At 44.2% G+C, this 23,105-nt stretch overlaps 1 protein-coding gene across 3 annotated transcripts; it reads right to left on the reverse strand.

Moving 5' to 3' along the window:
• Positions 1-297: 297 nt before the first annotated feature.
• On the reverse strand, positions 298-22,523 carry APMAP (adipocyte plasma membrane associated protein). Of its 3 annotated transcripts, none has more exons than XM_082047654.1 (9): positions 22,385-22,523; positions 21,018-21,134; positions 17,801-17,916; positions 6,711-6,803; positions 4,586-4,702; positions 3,248-3,422; positions 2,690-2,824; positions 2,125-2,317; positions 298-1,155 (listed from the first exon to the last, which is right to left on the reverse strand). In XM_082047654.1, exons 1-9 carry the CDS (start codon positions 22,474-22,476, stop codon positions 946-948), a joined length of 1,248 nt encoding a protein of 415 aa, XP_081903780.1. In that variant the 5' UTR covers positions 22,477-22,523; the 3' UTR covers positions 298-945. The 3 variants fall into 3 exon arrangements, with proteins under 3 accessions (XP_081903780.1, XP_081903781.1, XP_081903779.1); XM_082047655.1 differs by having other exon boundaries at positions 3,248-3,347; positions 6,711-6,815; XM_082047653.1 differs by having other exon boundaries at positions 6,711-6,815.
• Positions 22,524-23,105: the final 582 nt, after the last annotated feature.

The raw sequence follows: 23,105 nt of genomic DNA on the forward strand, positions 1-23,105 counted from the left end.
GGGCCCTTTCAGTTCACATTCATCTTCAGATACCAATGTTCCCCAAAACCTTTACCAGTTCTTCACAAAAAGCATGCTGAAGAGGATTCCTGCAGCTGGTCCTCTTCCCTCCCATGCCTGTCAGGAATAGCCACCTACATAACAACCAGGAGACTTTACAGACCCTGGTAAATAGGGAGGAAATACTACAAGTGACCCTTTTTAAACCCGCTGGAATCAGTCTTTAATAACATAGAAAACACAACTTTCATTCATCATCTGACTACAATGCTATAAAGAAACACAGGAATCCAGAGATGATGATCAAATTTGATTCTGCATGTTGATTAACAGTTAATTGTAGTTTCTGATACTGATTACACAGGCTGGAATTGAAGAAACCCCAGTGGTACAAGTGGATTTCTAGGCATGTTCTGGATGTTGCTACCTCTGCCACAGCACCATGATATGACATTAGAACATGCACTGTAATCAGTCCTAAACAGGTAGTTCTAAAACAGAAATAAACACATGCAAGACATCCCCTTCAATCCAAATCAAACACAATTGGATTCTGTACAACACAGATCTTTCCAATTTAAGGAGCCAAACAGCTGCATTACAGGTAACAGATAATGTCTGTTTAAGACGACTACAAACAGGCTTAGGTATGGAAAAGCAATGGATTTTCTCTAAGGAGCATACTACGGTTGTAGTATGAAGATGCCCCACCATACTCCTCAGATATTAATAATTACACATGCCAAGTCCAAAGCAAGAGCAGTCAAACTAAGGAAGAGGACAGGTACAGCAAGCTGTACATTTTTCTATGTCAACAGAACAGAGCTACTGCACATTAACAGACTGTCTTCCACTTTGTCCTTGGTCCCACACTGCCTCAAGCACGTGCTTCCTTCTTACCTCTGGAGTATTATAGGACACTGGCATTTCATCATGGGTGGGTAGTTAAACATGCTGAAGATCAAGTCTGCAAATAAATGGAGACTGGAAGGACCCCAGGTAAAGATATCCATCATGCTCATGGGCCTCGCTAACATAAGCTACCGTCACTCCATTGGGATCATGAAAGCTTCTTTTGTAGGATCCTGTCTCACTAAGTTCAACAACAAGGCTATATTTGGGCACAAACTTTGTCAGAGTTTCCTGACTCAGCAGCTAAAAGAAAAAAAAAAAAAAGGAAAATTAACAACAAAATATTTCATTCTCCACAATTATTAATGTATCTCACACTTATACAGTCAAAAACCATTCCACCCTCCTTGGAAGAAGCAGCTACAAACATAAGTACACACCGTGAACAAACACGATTACATGAGCTTAACAGACTAACACCTGACAAACCAACTTAAAAAAAAAAAAAGGGACCAGCAGAAGTGTTCTAGCACGAGGCTGGAAAGATGTCCACTCAGGAGACATCAGCTTGTTCTGGTGCAGCTGATGTCAAGCAGCAGACATCATGCTCTCCTCACCATCAGTTTGTTATGCCTCCTGCATTGCAACAGGAGAGATAATGAACAGAAGTATTTTCAAGTCTTTGTATTGTTTAAAAAGCACCATGCCATTTCTTTAGCATCAAATATCCCTTACAAAATACATTATTGTTGCTCATCCTAAAGGAGAGTGTGACGTAACAAGAGGCATATTGAGTCAGAACCTAGTATCACCTAGTTCCATACATAACATACACACTGTCTCCTAGGATGCCTAGGGTAGTCATTAGAACAGGTCAGACTTCCCAGAGAGCCATGTCCAGAGAGCATTCTGGACAACTGGCAATAAATAATTTAGGTACTTCAGGTATAAAGACAACATCTTCATATATCGAAGTGTAGATCCTGTGTTGCTGCATGGCTAGGGCAGAAACAAGTCTCCTTTTCTTTCCTGAACTCAAGATGGAAGGCAAGTCAAGAGATATGTACCTGCTAGCCAGAGAAGCAAGTTTTAGTTTTACTACCTATAAATATACAAGGACTGTTCTACCTGGGGACCACCACAACAGTTTTAACCACAGAACAAAAAAAAATTTTTAAATCTTCCTTTGAAGTGGAAGAAACAGGACAAACAAATATTTATCACTTCCATTCCTATATTAAAGGTGAGGTTTTAGATTTTTTTTTTTTTTACCTTAAATATCATTCTTTTAATCCATGGTTTTTCAGACAAGAAATCCAACAAAGAAAATCCTGGATTGGGCCGAATAGCTGACATAGCTATCCAATATCCTCCAGAGCTGCTCAGCCTGATATTATCTGGAAGTCCAGGCATATTCTCAACAAACATATCTGCTCCACCCTTCATCAGCCCAGACACATAATACCTGAAAGTTACAGACAGCACGATTAGGACATCTTGAACTAAAGCAGTCTAGTTAATAAAAGTTGCAAAAGGAATTCACTTACAAATCTAAAAATATTTTTTTTTCCTCCATATTTTGTTATAGGGGAATACAGCACAGTCACATTCCTCTCCCCAGAAAAAGTCACCTTACTCCACTATGCTCAAGGAGCCCACGATTATGCAGTCCAGATGTTTACAGTGAAAGAAAAAATTAAGTATTGAGGAAGGCCACCTTCTTTGCCATTGATAACTAGGCTTGAATGAAGTGTAGGGTATCTTTTGTCATTCAACTCATTTATTTAACCAATCTCTAACAAGAGGGTAGTAATAATTTCAGCAAAGTCATACTCACCTCCTGATTCTAGCCATGGTTGTCTCCTGCACCAGGACAAAGTCTTCAGCAGGGGAGAGCTGGACACCATTGGGAAACCTCAGTCCCACCATCAAGACTTTAACTTCTTTTGTTACTGTGTCATATTCAAGCAGGCTAAAAATAAAGCATTACATATAGTTTTGAGTGAAGACAAATATTTATTCATCTCGGTTTCATTTTCCAGGCATTCTATCTTCTCTCACATGCATTTCATCTAAGTTAAAAAGGCAGAATAGCAAAGAAGCATTTGTTTCTGTACGCAGGAGAAATATTAAACCACTTGAGGCAGCATCCATGAAGGATTTAGACTGAACATACTGCTAACACCTTCCCTTTTAAAACAGATGTTCCATGCAAGTCCTCTTGAAAGAAAAAGAGGAATCTCATTTATTTCACTGCAGGTCTCTTTAGAAACATCCACACATTCTCTCACTCTCTCCTGGGCAGTGCAGTGTTTGCACAGGTGCTTTATAAAGAGAAACAACTTCATGACCAAAGAAGTGGTGAAGTCCATTCCTATGGGAAGGAGATACTTGCCGCCCATCATCTGTGCCTTCCATAATCAAGAATAAGTAGTCTCGTCTTTGCCATTTGCTACTGGAGTCTGTGAAGTAGATTTTTCTCCCATCCTGGGTCACTGTAAGATCATTCACAAATGACAACTTCTGACCTTCAATTAGTGTTTTGGCTGACACAAGTATTTTCATTTCACCTGGTTACAATGAGAAGTAAAAAAAAAAAAAACAAACAAAACCCCCAGGACAAGTTTTTATATGTCCTGCCTTGGAAAAAAAGGTAAATATTAACATGAAATTAGCAAACACTTTTTTTCCATTCATGCACCTGTTAAATAATAAGGTTTGGGGTTGCAATGGAACAACTCAACACCAAACATGAATAACTAGGAGAAAATACTCTTCATAAAAACTGAAACAGTAGAGGATGCTCCCTATTAATAAGGGCCAGACTTTTCACATTTCTGAAGCTCATATAAAACAAAGTGCAAACTCAGGTCCCAACCCTCTAAAAGGATGCAGGTAAGCCAATCACTATTCCTTCTTTCCCCGTAAATCTGTAGAAACAAAGAACAGTACTTTTTAAACATTTAAAACATCAGCAGGTTCACTAAACTTCTCTGCCACATATTACCGGGCAAATAATTGATTTGCTAAAAATTAACAAAAATAATCTTTGGGCATGGAGTTTGGATTTGTTTGTTTGGCTGGTTTTTTTGTCACAACTAAGCTAGCATGGCAGCTGTCTGACATCAAAAGAGGAGACCTTGATCATACCCTCCCAGTGCCACACAGTCTGAGCCCTGGGGTTATATCCCACCCAGCGCTTGGCCACCCTCCCTCTCCTCACCTCAAGCCAATCTGCAGATGCAAGATGTCAGAAAATCAATCCTACATGAAAGCAACTATTGGTTTCTGACAGCACAGCTCCTAAAACTGAGATCTTTCTTCACTTTCTATAGATTGAGGTTACGGGGAAGTTAAGAGCTCTTCACTACCACACAGAGAGATCAAAGCAGAAACAAAAGTACAGCAAACATGACAAAAAGTTTATGTAACAGCAATTTTTTCCCCTTTATGAAAACTGAAAAGAGCTACACAGAGCTTCATGGATCCTGAGGTACCAGTTTTGACAACCAAAAGATAAGCTACAGGTAACTGATCCAGACAGACAGATATAGAGAGGGAGCAATTGCTACAAGAAAATCAATACCAAGTTCTTGCATGGCATATTTCATCCAGACAGCTCCAAACCACTTTACAAAGAAGGCAGGCATTGTTTTGCCTGCAATGTCTGGCAAAACTGCAAATGAAGCCCAGATTGGTAGTGGAAGAGAACACCTGAGCAGAAAGTTCATACCTGTACCAGGATTAACTTCACAGAGTCCGTAATAAGCATCTGCCACAAAAAGGGTGTTATTTGGCCCCACTCTGATGCCAAGTGGTCTTCCACATGTTGGCTCATCTTCACGGGTTCCTTATGAAATAAATTTAAGTGGTTTTCCAAATAGAAAGCGTTCAGACTACCTACATAGGTCAAACTGTAGCTTAATAAAACTCTATGGCCAGCACCACACACATTCATTAAAGAAATTATTCTTAGGATCTAGGATGTGAGCAAAACAAATATTTCCATGTTTTCACCAGTCTAGAGATAATAATATAATTTGCCAGGCTGGTAGCTAGCTAACAGCTGCCCCAAGTAGAGCTGAATGTCAAAAAAAGGGATTTAAATGAATGCTTCTTTGTAGAAACAATCAGTTTTACTGTGTTGTGGGTTTGGTTTTTTTTTTGTTTTGTTTTTTTTTTTTAATTTAAAAAAAATGCACATTTTGGACCTTCCTTTTTCTGGAAAGGTCCAACACTGTCATGAAACAAATGGTTTCTCAAGACACGGACACTGAAGACTTCTATATGAGGAAGAAGAGGAATACTGCAAATCTGAAAAAATTGTCTGCTTGAGTCCTGAAGGACTAAGACTTCAGAACATCTGTAGTTTGAAATATTAGCAATACAAACTTCTGGAGAAGTCAGTCAGCCACAGCCTTTCCACTGCACTTCCCAACTCAAGGAAGGCAAGATGGAACTATAGGTTCTCCACTACCTCTTTGGCCCCAAAGAAACAGGGCAGCATAATCTTCCCACCTCTCCCAAGCTGTACGAGTCCAATGGAAATGAGCAGTGGAAAGGCGATTCTTCATAGCCATCCTAAGCCATGTTCAGGTCTAATCAGGAGCTGGAAGCCCATCTTCCAGTGGCAGCAGACTTAGTTAGTTGTCAGTGCCAAGGCTGTCCTACCTGTTAGGCAGCCAAGAAAATGCTTCTAAATCAGTCCTGAGCCAAATCATGTGAGCATCCATGTAAAATGACATAGCTAAAATAATGAATGTGGCCATCTGAGCTACATAAAGACAGCAACAGTTCCTGCCCATAATTTCTGTCTAACTAGCAACCAGGACAATGCTGCAGAACCTCATGTAAGCTTCTACATCATTACAACAAAACCACCCACAGTTCCGACAAAGAGCAGCCAGGCTTCTCAGGCTGCCCAGGCAATACTGAGAGGGCCAACGCTAAGTTTCCGCATAGAAATGGTTCCGTTAATAAACAAGCTGCTACCAGTTTCTCACTTAGTTCCAGAAGTCTCATTAAATGAAGCAAGTAAGTGGTTCAGAAAGAGGTGTGGAATTCAACAAGAAATAATGGCAATTTAGCGGTGACAAAACAGAAATCTCATGGCCAATTGATGATCTCTGCTAAAGCAGGTGCAGCCACCACAAACCCCCGCTGTGCTTACAAAGAGAGGAAGAGAAATCAGTACAATAAAATGCAAGGCAAAATTCTGCAGATGGGGAAGGTGATATTTCTTTTTTAAGTCTCTAAATAAGTTGATCTTTCCCACTGACACACTATCTCAGAGTTCATTCACTCACACTTGCTTAGGAGTCCTCAGTTTTTATGGGGTGGCCCTTCACCTCAGAATTTTCCTGACTTCAGCTTCCATAAATATTAGGCCAGGTTGCTGCCATACTTTTTTTCTTGTTTAGAATACATACTTTTTCTAGATGGACTAACCAGAAAAGGAATGTTATTTGTGACGCACTTCAACCTCATATTCCTCCCGGTCTTGAGATGCAAGATCTTCTACCAACAAGTCATCCATGCTGCAGCCTTACAAGAGTGTAGGCCTTGTAGTCATGACATAAAAAACCTACACTCCTAAATTTTACTGCTGGGAACAGTGTCCTTTGTTATTAAGAGCATCCATTTTCATTCTTTTGCCCCTCTGTTCTACTGTTCCTTCCAGCACTTGTATACATATTTTCACTCATAGGTCATTCATACAAATATATTAATATTTCTGTTACAAACCTCTACAGAGGTATGTAACTTGCATGAGCAATCCAGACAGAACACCAGTTTAATCAACACAAGCCCTGACCCAGACATTTTCAGGTACACTGTATTCAGGATCTGTCACTCACCACAAGGACCATGGCCAATTCTGGCTATTGTTTTTATTTCCCCATCTTCAATTTTGATAATCTTCCCATCAGCTGTCCCAGTAAATAGCACATCTGTAAAAACAACTGGTATGATTAGTTTGATCACAAAACTGTAGTGGCAAACATCCTTATACATGACCCTTCTACTAGCATGAAGTAGAATTCATGTTTAAAATACAGTGAAATAACAGCCTACTTCAGTCACAGCAAAAGAATAAAGAGGGAAAAATGAAGGCAAATAAGAATATTTAGTTAGATTTCTTCCAGCTCAAAAAAAAAAAAAAAGAGGAAGGATTTAAGCCTTAGGAGTTATGCATATGGGATAGGAAGCTTTTCACCAGTAAGTGGTCCAAATCTTTGGTTAAAGGTGGATGTAACAACTTAAAGGCTAGTCATTGGATTGATCCCTCTGGGCAAATTTCTACATCATCCTAAAATGTAGTCAGGCACTACGTCCATCTTAGCACACTTCAACGAGAGGCTGACTAGATAAAACTTCTCATTCTGATACAGGCTGCTGGACACCTGCCAATGCTGATATTGTTTCAGTTCTGAGAATTACAAAAAACACAGCAATTGAACAACCACCCAAATCAAAAGCATTGCCAAATTACTGTATTCATGCCAAGCCATGTGGTAGCATAAGACAGATTCACTGTGTTGTAGTTTTGCCCCAGCCCCATCCAGCCAGCAGCTAAAACCACATGCTGCTCTCTCATTCCTCCCCAGTGGGATGGAGAGAAGAATCAGAAAACAAAGGCAAAACTCATGGGTTGGGATAAGAACTGTTTAACGGAACAGCAAAGAAAAGGGGAAAAAAACCCAAACAACAACCACAAAATGAATAAGCAGTAGCAACAGCAATAGTGAAAGCACAATAGACACACAGCACAACCCAATCCACACTGGTCTCACCACATGGAAGCCCCTCCACAGAGGTGAGCAGGCGCTCGCCGCAGCTCGCACTGAAATTCCCCCATTGCCGCGGCCACAGCTCACACTGAAACTGCTCCCCCCTGCCCTAAACCACAACTTACACCAGAAATACAAAAGCACCAAACTGCATGGTCAAGTAGGAGCTGATCCAGACCACTCCGGATTCAGCACGAGAGAGAACGTGTCCCTGGATTCTCTCGCCTTTATACCTGAGCTTGACCTTATATGGTATAGAATACCCAGATGTTCCGGCAGTGTAGAAATTAATCCCATCTTGACCGACCCAGCACATTCCACCCCTTATTCTATACCATTTATGTCATGCTTAGGTCTTACATTCACCCATGTGCTTCAGCTAATTACTGACACCTTAAATACGTATACACACAGATATTTTCCCCCTTAGCTCATGGCATAGTCTCATTCCTCTGAAATGTTCATTGAGCCCATGATGCTGGACACTATCAGGACAGGCAAGAAAGATGGAGTGTCATTTTGGACTGTTGCATTGTTGCGTGTCTAATCTGGAACACCTAGTTCTTGTTCATGGTTTGCATGTCAAAGGTGTCGACCTCGAGGAGATGGCTGGATACCAGTTGTTGGAGCAAGCTTCAGTTCCATCATTACTGCACTTCGTTTTATTGAAGTTCATTCTTCATTAATGTGAAAGGTACTTACTGAATACTGTTAGCATGGTGTATAGCAGGAGTGTCAAACTCATTTTCACTGGGGGCCACATCAGCCTCACGGTTGCCTTCAAAGGGTCAAAGGACTGGGTTAGGGAGCAATTAAGTAGTCTGGACATCCATAAATCCACGGGTCCAGATGAGATGCACCCGTGGGTGCTGAGGGAGCTGGCTGAAGTCATTGCTAGACCGCTCTCCATCATCTTTGCCAAGTCTTGGGAAACAGGAGAGGTGCCCGAGGATTGGAGGATAGCAAATGTCACTCCAGTCTTCAAAAAGGGCAAGAAGGAGGACCCGGGCAATTATAGACCAGTCAGCCTCACCTCCGTCCCTGGGAAAGTAATGGAACGGCTTGTCCTTGGTGCCATCTCAAGGCATATGAAGGATAAGAGGATTACTATGGGCAGTCAGCATGGCTTCACCAAGGGGAAGTCATGCTTGACCAACCTCATAGCCTGTTATGAGAATGTAACAAGGTGGATGGATGATGGCAGAGCGGTGGATGCGGTCTACCTTGACTTCAGCAAAGCGTTTGACACAGTCTCCCATAGCATCCTAGTTGCTAAGTTGAGGAGGTGTGGTCTGGACAATAGAGTAGTGAGGTGGGTTGCAAACTGGCTTAAGGAGAGAAGCCAGAAAGTGGTAGTCAATGGTGTGGAGTCTAGTTGGAGGCCAGTATCTAGTAGAGTGCCTCAGGGGTCAGTACTGGGGCCAATATTATTCAATATATTCATTAACGATTTAGACGAGGGAATAGAGTGTACTATCAGCAAGTCTGCTGATGACACTAAGCTGGGAGGAGTGGCTGACACGCCAGAAGGCTGTGCTGCCATCCAGCGGGACCTGGACAGGCTGGAGAGTTGGGCGGGGAATAACCTAATGAAATTTAACAAGGGAAAGTGTAGAGTCCTGCTTCTGGGCAGGAACAACCCCAGGTTCCAGTATAGGCTGGGGAATGACCTATTAGAAAGCAGTGTAGGGGAAAGGGACCTGGGGGTCCTGGTGGACAACAGGATGACCGCTGTGCCCTTGTGGCCAGGAAGGCCAATGGCATCCTGGGGTGGATTAGAAGGGGTGTGGTTAATAGGTCGAGAGAGGTTCTCCTTCCCCTCTACTCCGCCCTGGTGAGACCCCATCTGGAGTATTGTGTCCAGTTCTGGGCCCCTCAGTTCAAGAAGGACAGGGAACTGCTGGAGAGAGTCCAGCATAGGGCAACAAAGATGATTAAGGGAGTGGAGCATCTCCCTTATGAAGAAAGGCTGAGGGAGCTGGGTCTCTTTAGTTTGGTGAAGAGGAGGCTAAGGGGGGGACCTTATTAATGTCTATAAATATATAAAAGGTGAGTTCCATGAGGATGGAGCCAGGCTCTTCTCAGTGGCAAACAATGATAGGACAAGTGGTAATGGGACCAAGCTGGAACACAAGAGGTTCCACTTAAATTTGAGAAGAAACTTCTTCCCATGAGGGTGATGGAGCAGTGGAACAGGCTGCCCAGGGGGCTTGTGGAGTCTCCCTCCCTGGAGACATTCAAAACCCACCTGGACACAGGAACCCACCTAGTTCCTGTGTGACCTCATCTAGGCATTCCTGCTCTGGCAGGGGAATTGGACTGGATGATCTTCTGAGGTCCCTTCCAATCCTAAACATACTGTGATACTGTGACTGTAGATGTAATTTTAGGACTGTATAAATGTTACTGCTCCTACATTTATACAGTACAGTTCACATCATGGGAGTATTCTCACCCAGAATCAAATCCCCCTGAGGTACACATCGGACTCCTCCATCCTCTAGCATTACCCACCAAGTGTACCCAGGTCCCTGAGCAAAAGCAATCCCATGGATGGGTCTGCCTTTGCGCAAGACAGAAGTAACCCAAACTGTTTTCCCCAAGACATTCTTCATTCACATCACAGGGACTTTATCCCCTCTACAGTGTGTGGAAGCTTCAATTGGGCAGCTCAATTGGTAGATCCCTTGGTGTTAACTAACCAGGTGGCTTTTGCTAAATTTGGATCCCAATTTCTAAAAGTTCCACCACCCATTGCTCTTAGTGAAGTCATCATACATTTCAGTTTTCCTGAAGGCTGGTGCATGCTAAGGGATGTGATATATCCACTCAGTGCCATGTTCTCTGGCCCAAAAGTTGTTCTGGAAATGAGTCCCATTGTCTGACTCGCTTCTCTCTGGGGTGCCATGTTGCCATAGGACTTGCTTTTCAAGGTCCATGACAGTGTTCTGGGCAGTGGCATGGCATATGTTTCCAGCCATCCAGTGGTTGCTTCCACCATAGTAAGCACATAGGGCTTGGCATGTTGGATTTGTGGGAGTGTAATATAATAAATTTGCCAGGCCTCCCCACATTTATACTTTAGCCATCACTTCCCATGCCACACAGGCTTTAACTGCTTGGCTTGCTTGATCATAGTGCATACTTCACAATCATGAATAACCTGTGCAATAGTGTCCATGGTCAAGTCCACCCCTCGATCAGGAGCCCATCTACATGTTGCACCCCTTCCTTGATGACTTGAGGCATCATGGGCCTAATGAGCTATGAATAATTCACCTTTGTATTGCCAGTCCAAATCTACCTAAGCCACTTTAATCTTGGCAGCTTCATTCGCCTGATGGTTGTTTTGATGTTCTTCAGTGGACTGACTTAGGCACATGGGCATCTACGTGGTGCAGTTTTACAGGCAGGTTCTCTAGTTGGGCAGCAATATCTCACCACAATTCAGCAGCCCAGGTGGGTGTGCCTCTGCACCGCCAGTTGCTTCTCTTCTAGTGCTGTAACCAGCCTCACAGGGCACTTGCCACCATCCATGAGTCAATACAGAGATAAAGCACTGGTCACTTCTCTCATTTAGCAATGTCTAAAGCCAGCTGGATGACTTTCACCTCTGCAAATTGACTCAATTCACCTTGTCCCTCAGTAGCTTCTGAGACTTGCTGTGTGGGACTCCACACAGCAGATTTCCACATCCAATGCCTTCCCACAATGCGACAGGACCCATCAGTAAACAAGGTACACCGCTTCTCATTCTCGGGTAGCTTATTATATAGTGGGACCTCTTCAGCACACGTCACCTCCTTTTCTGGCAATACTCTGAAATCCTTACTCTCTGGTCAGTCTGTGATCACTTATAAGATCCCTGGGCTATCAAGGCTCCCCATTTGAGCCTGTTGTGTGATCAATGTGACCCACTTACTCCACATGGCATCAGTCACGTGATGAGTAGAAGGGACCTTTCCTTTTGAATATGCAGCCCAACACCACCAGTTGAGGCACCAGGAGGAGCTGTGTTTCAGTACCAACGACTTCTGAAGCAGCTTGAACCCCTTCATATGCTGCCGGTATCTTCTTTTCAGTTGGAGTGTAGCAGGCCTCAGATCCTCTGTATCTCTGACTCCAAAACCCCAGAGGTTGACCTCGAGTCTTCCCTGGTGCTTTCTGCCAAAGGCTCCAGGCAGGGCCATTCTCCTCAGCTGCAGTGTAGAGCACATTTTTAACACCTTGTCCTACCCGGACTGCCCCAAGAGCCATGGCAGGGACTGTCTCCTGCTTAATTTAGAAAAGAATAGAATAATTTCAGTTGTAAGAGACCCTCAGGATCATCAAGTCCAACCATAACCTAACCTAACTCTAGCACTAAACCAAGTCCCTAAGAACCTCGTCTAAATGCCTTTTAAACACCTCCAGGGATGGTGACTCAACCACTTCCCTGGACAGCCTGTTCCAATCCCTGACAACCCTTTCCATGAAGAATTTTTTCCTAATATCCAATCTAAACCTCCCCTGGTGCAACTTGAGGCCATTTCTTCTTGTCCTGTCACTTGCTACTTGGGAGAAAAGGCCAATACCCTTCATGCTACTACCTCCTTTCTGGTAGTTGTAGACAGCAATAAGATCTCCCCTGAGCCGCCTTTTCTCAAGGCTAAACAGCACCATCTCCTTCAACCACTCCTCATAAGACTTTGTTCAAAGGCTTGCTGCTGCTCAGAGCCCCACTCAAAGACCTTCTTCTTCCAGGTCACTTGATAGAGAGGGCTCACAATCGGACTGTGGCCTGGAACATCCATTCTCCAAAATCCCACAAGTCCCAAGAAAGTCTGTGTTTCCTATTAGTTGGTGCAGACATAGCCGCTCTTTTGTTGATCACATCCATTGGAATTTGACAACATCCATCTTGCCATCTTACTCCTAAAAGCTGGATCTCCTGTGCAGGTCCCTTGTCCTTACTTTATTATATAGCAACACCAGCTTGCAGAAGAATCTGGATTATTCTCACCTTTCTCAAAGACTCCTTTGCTCTGTCACCCCATACAATGATGTTGTCAATATACTGCAAGTGTTCCGGAGCTTTGCCCTGCTCCAGTGCTGCCTGGATTAGTCCATGGCAAATGGCAGAGCTGTGTTTCCACCCCTGCGGCAGTTGATTCCAGGTGTACTAGACACCCCTCCAGGTGAAAGCAAACTGTGGCCTGTACTCTGCTGCCAAAGGAATAGAGAAAAATGTATTAGCAATGTCAATTGTGGCATACCACTTGGCTGCCTTTGACTCTAGTTCATATTGCAGATCTAGCATATCTGGCAGGGCAGCGCTTAATGCTGGTGTGACTTCATTCAGGCCATGAGAGTCTTCTGTTAGTCTGCACTCTCCACTGAGCTTCCTCACTGGCCATATGGGACTGTTAAAGAGTTGGCGAGTCTTACTGATCACTCTCTGGCTCTCCAGTTAACAAATCAACTTATGGAGAGAGAGTCTCAGTTAGTGGGATATTGTACCAGTGCACCTTCACGGTACCAATCAGCACCTGCTGGCCTTTGGCCCTCAGCAATCCTACAACAGAAGGTTCCAGGCAAGGTACACATCTGTTTAATGTCCTCTGTCTCTATGGCTGCTATGCCAAAAGCCCACCAGTACCCTTTTGGGTCCTTAAAATACCCTCTTCTGAGGTAGTCTATATCAAGGATTCATGGAGCATCCAGACCAGTCACGATTGGGTGCTTTTACCAGTCCTTTCCAGTCAGACTCACCTCAGCATCTAATACAGTCAACTGTTGGGATCCCCTGGTCACTCCACAAATGCTGATGGGTTCTGCCCTTTCATAGTTTGATGGAATAAAGTCCACCAGATGGAATAATGTCCAGAGCCTTGTACTCTTGTGAGTCCAGGCCATCAAATCCACACAGCCCAAAAAACCCATCTGTCCCTCTCCTCCACCTGACTGGAAGCAGGGCCCCTCTAGTCCTGGTCATGGTACTTATTGCTTCTTTTTTGCAAGAATGAATCAGAAGTCCCTTCAAGAGGATAAGAAGCAAGATCAGCTCTTCTACTCTTTCTGGGGAACTGCCTGGAGCAGCATTTTTCCTGTCATAATCTCCTTTTGTGACTGTCTTTCCTTTCAACACATGTACCTGTGCCTCTAGGACTGAGGTAGGTTGCCCATCTCACCTCCTCATGTCTTCTCCATGGTCACGCAGGAAAAACCACAGGGTGCCCTGTTTTGTATACCCTCTATATTGTCTCGATCGGAGAGACGCTCATTCCAAGTAGCTGAGACCCTAGAACACACAGGTGGGGATCGTAACATGTCTTCAAAATGCTGTAACTCTTGGGATAATTTTTCAGCTAGCATACCTGGCAGTTTCTCCATAGCCAAGACACAGGCCTGCAGAGAGGAAGATAGATTTCCCTCATTGCTGGAGCTGGTCAAACAATTCATCCACCATTTGTCCCTTGCCTTCTTTCCAGGACATTACTGCCAATGAGCTGGCAAAGGATGATGGTGCATGCCAGAGGAACTTCCACCACACGGGTTGTGTGCACCAAATTTCATCGGGATCAATGACACCATCACTGTTGGTGTCATTATAAATCACCTCCAGAACAGCTAATTCCCTCAAGTACCTTTCTCCACAGTAGTCCACTTGCCTGGGTGACAGGTAACATCTTCCTTGAAGAGGTATCTTTCCTTCATACCCCACAGAAGTCACCTCCAGAGGCTGAGGGTTTGTGTCTTTTTTCCAATTGCCATGGTCAATGCACACTTCCCTAGACAAGGATCCTAGTTGCTTTACTTCCCTACCCTATTATTCCAAGCCATCAGCCCCATTATCCCAGCATCAGAGCAGCCAAGCAGCGATGTGCTTGCCATCCTGGCAGCTGAAATCCTTTCACATAACTCGCAGCTCAAGTGGGGATAGAGACTGGATTATTATCTCTGGTTCTGTCTCCTCCTTCTGTTCTTGTGATGAGGCTGGGTCATCATCTTCCCTCACTAAGAAAACTGATTTCTTCGTGGTTGTTTTTTTTTTTTTTTTTCTGGAAAGGGGCAACTGATACAGACAGTGGCTTGTTCTCTGATTCAGCTGCAGCACCTGGTGCCTGCGTCTGGGTAGCCATGGTGCCTGTCGCTGGAGTTTGAGCAGCTGCAGTGTTTGGCACAAGGGTGGGAGTAGCCATAGTGTCTGTCAGTTTGTCACCCCCATCTTGACCCTGGGAGTGCTACAGGGCATCGAGCAGTGTTTGATAGATACTGGCCAGGGCCCAGCACAGTGCAGTAAGATGTGCTTCTTTGAAGTAGCTAGAGCATTTTCCTTTTAATTATTCTATCCTCATCAGAGTCCTGCAGCTGTTCAGAAGTGAAACTCCAAACCATCAGAGGCAAAAAATTCTATAGATACCTGCCCATATTTTCCCATATGCCGTTCCACCCATAATCTTGGGGTAATTCTATGGGTGATATTCTTAACACATCCTCTTGTAACCCTGTACATGACCTGACACATATTCGGAAGACATAAAAACAAGAGCATGCTAGGGTGTTCAAAAATCCTCAAAATCTGTTGCACCTAAACTGGAGGAGAAAAGGGATGTGAAGAAACACCTGCCTATGTCCTCTCCGTAGACTGGGTGCAATTACTCATCAATTCCGAGAGATGGCGCCCAGGTGAGGAAATATCAACAATATCTTATAAAAATACCAATAAAGAGGTGTAAGAAATGAAATCACAATCTCATAGGTTGACATCATAAGGGAGAACAAGATGATAAACCTAATCCCTTCCTCAGATGTAATAAACAGAACCGCAGAGAACACACAGTGCATATAGGAATCCAGATGACACAGCCACGTGGGCAAAGACAGAAACATCGTGACCACTTAACTAACAATGTTTAACACACCCTGGTCAGCTCTGTTGTTATCCCAACTCTTTTATTTCTCCTGCCTGTCTCGCCAAAAAGGACTGTCATAGTTTAGCCTCAGCCCCCCCTCCTGGCAGCACTTGCTACTTGCTCACCCCTTCCTGTCCCCAGTGGGATGGAGAGGAGAATCAGAAAACAAAGGCAAAACTCATGGGTTGGGATAAGAACAGTTTAACGGAACAGCGAAGAAAAAAAGCAAACACAAAAAAACACAACAAAAACCCAATAAGCGGTAACAACAGTAAAAATGAAAGAACCTTAGCTTGACCTTTTATGGTATAGAATACCCAGATTTGAGCAGCATAGGGGAAAGGGACCCGGGGGTCCTGGTGGACAACAGGATGACCATGAGCCAACACTGTGCCCTTGTGGCCAGGAAGGCCAATGGCATCCTGGGGTGTATTAGAAGGGGGGTGGTTAATAGGTCGAGAGAGGTTCTCCTTCCCCTCTACTCTGCCCTGGTGAGACCACATCTGGAATCTTGTGTCCAGTTCTGGGCCCCTCAGTTCCAGAAGGACAGGGAACTGCTGGAGAGAGTCCAGCGTAGGGCAACAAAGATGATTAAGGGGGTGGAGCATCTCCCTTATGAGGAAAGGCTGAGGGAGCTGTGACTCTTTAGCTTGGAGGAGACTGAGGGGTGACCTCATTAATGTTTACAAATATATAAAGGGTGAGTGTCATGAGGATGGAGCCAGGCTCTTCTCAGTGACAACCAATGATAGGGCAAGTGGTAAGGGGTTCAAACTGGAACACAAGAGGTTCCACTTAAAATTGAGAAGAAACTTCTTCTCAGTGAGGGCGACAGAACACTGGAACAGGCTGCCCAGGGAGGTTGTGGAGTCTCCCACTCTGGAGACATTCAAAACCCGCCTGGACACCTTCCTGTGTGACCTCATTTAGGTGTTCCTAATCTGGCAGGACGATTGGACTAGATGATCTTTTGAGGTCCCTTCTAATCCCTAACATTCTGTGATTCTGTGATGTCCTGGCAGTGTATAAATTAATCCCATCTTGACGACCCAGCACACACTGAATACAAACAACACACAAACTTTTCCATACAACCAAATTAAATGAAAGACTGTTGGATCAGTAGAGCCCATTGCTTGGACTTTTCCACCTCCAATTTAACTTAAGTTTTAAGTTTGCTAATTACACTTTTAAAAGGGAATAAGAAGACTTCAACATCTATTCATACAAAACTTATTCCCAGTCAGGTTGATTACCTCATCCACAGGCCAGTCGCCTCTTGCAGGAAGGTCTCCTTAAAGACTTTCCAATGAGATCGATGAAACTAACTGACAGAAAAGAATCAGTGGCTTCAAGTAATCACTTTAGCACATTGTTAACATAGGTAGAAAAAGCCTAATCTGAGGAAGAAATTTACAGTAGTTTCTTGCTGGCCAAAATATTTAAAGAAATATTTTACTAATTCATTAGAAGATAAAGCAGAAGTGAAATAAATGATACATACAGCTACTGACCAACTCTTACACTGAAGGATGCCGACAACTCTCACACTCTATTCTTTTCACATAAAAACAGTCAAGGACTTCATGGAAAGAGCAGTTTCTAGTCTCAGCCCCCTTCAGAAGGCACAGGGAACAACCCCTGCACAAAGCTGGTTTCTGACTGAGCAGGTGTCCTGCCATCACAAGTTCAGCCATCTCATTAAGAAACCACTCAGAGGTCGCATGGGTTGGTGATTTGGAAAGAACACATGTACCATAAGAGAGAAGTATAGGATGGCACCTGTAATGCATGCAACAGCACTAAAATGTAAATATGCTGTTTATCAATTTGAGATTTTTTCCATCATAGAAGTAAAAATTAACACCACAAAACTCTGCTCCCTCAGAGGCAATGAGCATTAAAAGAGCAGTAGGTAGTACCCTGTAAATATTAATTCACAGTTAAGAGCTAGCCAAATGAAAAATGGGACCACTTCCTTCAAACATAAGTAGATCCTGACTGCATTGCTGCTGCTTTCACTCCTGGAAGACAGGGATTTTTAATCCGGCAACAAGATTTATTTTATACTGGAGAAACATGAGAAAAGCAGTATACAGCAGCCACATTTTGCTGCATAAAACAATTATTTTTTAAAAAAACCTACATATTCAAAATAACTTCCAGAATTTGTTATCCAAGAGCTATACTGCTGAACAAAACCGTAGCAATGGAGTAACATTTAAAGACCCTTCGTTAAAAGCTTATTTTGTCAGTGCTTACCCCCAATATTGACAATGGACTCTGGTCCGACCAGCTGATTTTCCCATAACTGCTCAGCTTTTCGCAACTTGACATTGGGCTCTAGTGCACCCGTCAGGAGGGGAGGTTCCTTCAAACTGCGAAACAGAACACAAACCTCGTGATCCTTTGCACATATCTGCAAACACTCTTGAGCAACATACTGGATCACTTTTCTCCTAGTTTGCCAACTCCTCCAAACTTGACCTATGCTTTACACAGAGCATTTTTAAAAAAAGAAAACGCATCTGACAAGCTGAAAAATTGACTCTTGTTCATCAAGGATCAAAACTTTCCGGTTCTGCTGCCAGAGCAGCCGATTGGACCCTGGGTCCATGGTGGTAACTTTCCTCTCGCCAGCCTGTCTCTGCTGGTTGCCAAGTTTCCTACTGTCCTATCGCTACTTTCCCTACCAACATTCAACAAATTTCCCGAGTTAAGCAGCATCTGACCTCGTTTGTGTATTAATCTCACCGCGGGCAATATTAAAAAAAATCTCTCTGGCTTGGGGCTTCCCAGACTGGACCCCAGCAAAGTCCAACAACACAATCCCAGTTAATCTGTCTTACACAAAGGCAAAACATTTCCACATTGCCACAATACAAACAAACAAGTGCTTTCTTGCTCAGCTGAATGAGTTGTTTGTACCAGAATATTTTTCCTAAGTAGATGTATATACGAAAATTGCTAAGCAATTTAAAAGGCCAGCATTTTACAATATACCGAGATCTGATACCACGTAGCGATTTCATTATGGAGAAAAAACAATTTTTATTTACTAATTAGCATACAACTGGGGGAAAAAAGTCTTCTAGTAGTTTGAGCACACGAACACACAGGGCTTCATACCATATTAAAATATATATTCTCATTAATGACTTGAATGCATTTCCATAGAGAAAGACCAACTCGAAGGAATAAATTGCACATAAACATAAAGGTTATAGAACTGAAATCTCAAAATGACAAAATAAGGTCCAATCTTGCAAGCCTTATTCACATAAATAGCCAAATTCAAGCCAACTGGAGTTCAAACCAACTACAAAGACATGGAAAATGAAGGCAGTAAGATGCCTACACAGATTCAACTTAAATACCAGGCTCCAAAGCACAGAGCTTCAAAACCAGCCTTAACTGTACGGACAAACCCAAATATGTTTCAGTCTCTCAGGTTCCTAAAAACACACACATAGCCACCTCAGACCCTGCAAGTAAAAGATTTTAAGTTATTTCAAGTTATTAGTAAAAGCTGCATACATGCCCAGAGTGGTAAGCTCATTAGGTGTTCATTCACATGCTAAAGCTCTCTAAGTCAAGTTTTGAAAGAATTTCTCAATTTTTTTTTTTTTAAATAACTCCTTGGATGACCATAAGCAAACACCTTCCACCTGTAGAATCCTAAAAAAATTAGGTTTGACTGCAAAACTTGCCTAGGTTCACAGGATCCAGGACCTATTTGGCATGAACCACATTGCAACTCTACTGCTCACATGGTGAAAATTTCTAGAGCTTCAGTGACTCGTGGGGAAAAAAAATGAAATTGCAAATTATAAAAGTCATGACAATTGATAAAAACAGGTTCACAACACAAATAATTCAGAAGGAGAGAAAAATACATAGTTTCACCTGTCTGGTTGCAGACAACAAACTTTCCTTTAAGTATGTATCAGTGCAGTGGCAAAGCCAACTGAACTACTAGCTCCTGTCCAGGGAAGATTTACAGCAGAGTTGTCTTCACAATGCTAACATAAATTCATTTTCCATCCCTTTTTTCAAGCATTAGAGAGCTTCAAATGATGATAACAGGCTTCAGATAGGGAACTCATTTGCTGGAAACTTTGGACAGTTGTGTTTGTAAGCAGAAAATCTCCCCTGGGATCAATATTATCCAAAATAGGCTCACAGAGGAAGAACTTAAATCAAAGCTGCAGACACTTCAAATGGAGTTTCACAGATCACATCAGCTTTTTTCTCTACCCCTCTTTTCTTCTCGTTATTTCCAGTAGCTTATAGGAATAACACCACTATCGGCAAATGAGATTTCTACATGTTCTTTCGCTGAAGGGATTGATTCAGACAGCATCTACCTCCTTGAGCTTTTTCAAAACATTTAACAAACATCACACAGAATCATTCTATCTATTATAGAGACAGGAATCACTTCTGGCAGTGAAGTTAAGAAACTAATTAAGTTAAGAAACTAATTAAGTACAGCAACATAAGCCACTGACTTGGACAGAAAGAATAGTCCTGTAAAAGGGACCTGAACTACAAAATGTAAGCCTGCAGAATAATGTTACCCTGGACCAGAATTCTACCAGGTCTATATAAAAGGAAAAGCCTTATAGACATAACCTTTCGGCTTTCAGAATTACCACATCAACAGTTTCTTTCAACTCTAGAAATATTTACAGTGTTGTTGTTCCTTTTCATTAAGGAATTATCAAGTTGATTGTAAATACTTAGCAGAATGAGCATTTTTACTTGCTTAAAAATGCCAGGAGCACTAAACAGCCTGGCTCCACCCTATGCTAGCAGTCAAAGCCTTTCACACACAACTTCTCCAAACACAGGTCACATCTTCTCACGTAGCTGATTCACTGTTACACTACACATTTGATACAGACTTCGATTCAGACGTTTACGAATTCAGACAGGGCAGAAATCACCCAACTACACTGCTTTATGAGATCTGCATTTAAACGTAACATCACCATATGGTTTCGCTGATACAAAGCACCAAATCAACCCAGTTAGGTTATCCATTTCAACTTGCATCCTCAGATAAACAGTCTCTTTGACAGAACTAGAATAGCAAGGGTAAAACTCAGTCCTTAGTGTAAATGCACTTCTTGTCTCACAGAAGGCAAGAGTGCACATAAGTGATAACAAGCTCCACTGACAGCCTGGACAGCTGAAAATCATTTTCTAGATTAATGGTCAAATAAAGTAACTCAGCTCCTTCAATGCTCAGTAATTACACACAACTGCAGAAGCGGGCTCAGAAACAGACTGAGTACAGGAAGCAGGTATGGCAATGGCTAATGCTGCAATCACTCCCCAATTTCTTAATCCAGTTAGAACCACTTTACACAGTTGACTCTTGTTTGCTGAAATAAAAAGCAACAACGAACCAACAGAACACATATGAGAAGTCACACTTCAATGACATTTCTTTCAAAACAAAGCAAGAACTTACCTTATAGGCTGAGGGTCTATAGGACAATCCAGTAGAACAGTTACTCCAAGCAGAGGCACAGTTACAGATGTAGCCAAAGTCAAGAAGGTAATACGGAACACCTTGCTGCTGTAGGCACTGCCAAAACCAGACAAGAAACAGGATTAACATGCTAAGCCGCTTTTAGATACAGCAGTCTTTAAAAATTTTTTAACAGCCTATTTTCTTCACAAAAGGAAACAGAAATACTTTTGCCCAACCGCCATTCTGAATGACCTTTCAAGCCCATTTTGAACTCTTTAGGATAAATGAAAGGCACAGTCTCAGCATACTGACATCATATGAGGTATTCTCATGTACAGGTTTCAGGTACAGTTACAGCCAAATGTAAACAGACTAACCAGAGTTTTAGAGGACTTAATCACACCCACAATAAATCAGTGCAAGCCACAACAGGATAACTGTTATTTCTTGGCTAGGAAATTAAGACAATTAAGAAGTATTCCCTGAAAATAAAACAAACAGTTTCAGAACAAATATGAGGCCTTGGTACTTATTTTAAAAATGTTCTTTAAGCTTCAGTGATTGTTTGCTGCTGCCCTTATCTACAGTCATGCTGAATAAAGCTATCGCTAACTAGAAAGTTAAATGTATTCATAAGGTATTAAGGTCTACAACTTATTATTTGCAGTCTCTCAGAGAAAGCAAAAGTAACTACAAACAGCACAGTACAAAATCAAAAACAAGGAAACAAAACACAGCCACAGATTAAACCGTGGGTTTTTTTGCTACAGTCTCTTCCTGCAGCTCAGCAGAAGCAGGTGTCTGCTCTCTCTGTCACCCAGCTACAGCAGGAGCACAAGCACTCTGGTGAGAAACACCCACTGCAGAGGAGGCTGGGGTGACTCACAGGCTGACACCCATGAGTGCCACAGAATCAACCTGTGCTGTCAGCCACAAGTGGGGAATTGAGGCCCCGGGGCGGTCAGACCCTTCCACCCACTCTCACCCACGACAGCCTCTCCCAGGGCACTGTGGCCCAGTCCAGGGCCTCCCTCACCTGGGGCGGGTCTGGTCAGGCTAGTGGAGCCTATCCCCTTCCAACATTTCCAGATTTCCCTCAGGCCGGGCCCAATCACCACCCTACAGCCCCAGGTCAGGCCGGAACCCCCAGTCCACCACGACCTCTCCTCCTCGGTTCCCCGACCAGACCGGGCTCTTCCCTCGGGTCAACCCGACTACCCCTCACCTCAGCCAGGCCCAGGCTCTTTGAATACTGCCGTCACACAGCCCCCCGCAGCCCGCTCCTCCTCTGCCCTCAGGCTAGGCCTTCCCCACCCCACGGCCCTTCTTCCCTCCCCGCCCAGGAGGACCGCGCCGGGGCCCACCTGCCCTCCTTGGCCTCCTGCGCTGGACTGTCCTCGGTGATGACCTGTGGCCGGAACGGCCGGCGCTGCCGCAGACCCTCCGCCTCATTCATGTCCCCGCTGCAACGGACCAGCGCCGCAGCAGCGCACCTGCCCCGCCCCCTCCACACACCCCCAAGGAGCCGCCCCCTGGCCCCGCCCCCACGGACCCCAGACCACGCCCGCGCTCTGCCCTCAGGGAGGAGCCGCTCCCCGCCGCAGCGGGCGGGAGGCGGAGGGCCAGCGGTTTCTTCGGGTGTCGCTGGGCGGGCAGTGCGGATTGATAGCTACCCTACTGCGACGGGGATCTCAGCGAGCTCCAGCGCTGCCTCGTGGGCCGTCTGGGGCAGCCGTGGGCAGGGCTGGGTGCTGCAGCTGTTCCCTTCCCGCGCGCGGCCTTGGCACGGCGAGCCTGAGCGCCAGGGCCCGGAAGATGGCGCCAGGAAACCGCAAGGGAGGGAGGGAGGAAAGGAGGGAGGGACGGGGTGATTTTTCCTCCTGCGGCAGGGAACTGGTCTCCAGTGGGACAGGAGGGCAGAGGGCAGCCCGGGGCTCTGGGACGCGGAAGGCCAACCCGCGCGGGGCGTGTGAGCGGGCAGAGCTGCCTGTCCCTCATGACATCTTGTGCACTCACGAGATTACAACCCAGATGCGAAGGGTGGTACCCGCGCCCCCCGTCTTCGTCAGCCCGCGGGCTCCCGCA

The sequence above is a fragment of the Streptopelia decaocto genome, assembly GCF_964273445.1.
Source record: "Streptopelia decaocto genome assembly, chromosome: 3".
Taxonomy (NCBI): domain Eukaryota; kingdom Metazoa; phylum Chordata; class Aves; order Columbiformes; family Columbidae; genus Streptopelia; species Streptopelia decaocto.

Excerpts from the sequence above, each read along its gene's own strand:
- APMAP (XM_082047653.1), bottom strand. The coding sequence starts at position 22,476 with ATGAATGAGGCGGAGGGTCTGCGGCAGCGCCGGCCGTTCCGGCCACAG. Across the intron at positions 17,917-21,017 it reads ATAGACCCTCAGCCTATAAG|TTTGAAGGAACCTCCCCTCC; the intron begins GTAAGTTCTTGC and ends TCTGTTTCGCAG. Across the intron at positions 2,318-2,689 it reads ACCATGGCTAGAATCAGGAG|GTATTATGTGTCTGGGCTGA; the intron begins GTGAGTATGACT and ends TGTAACTTTCAG.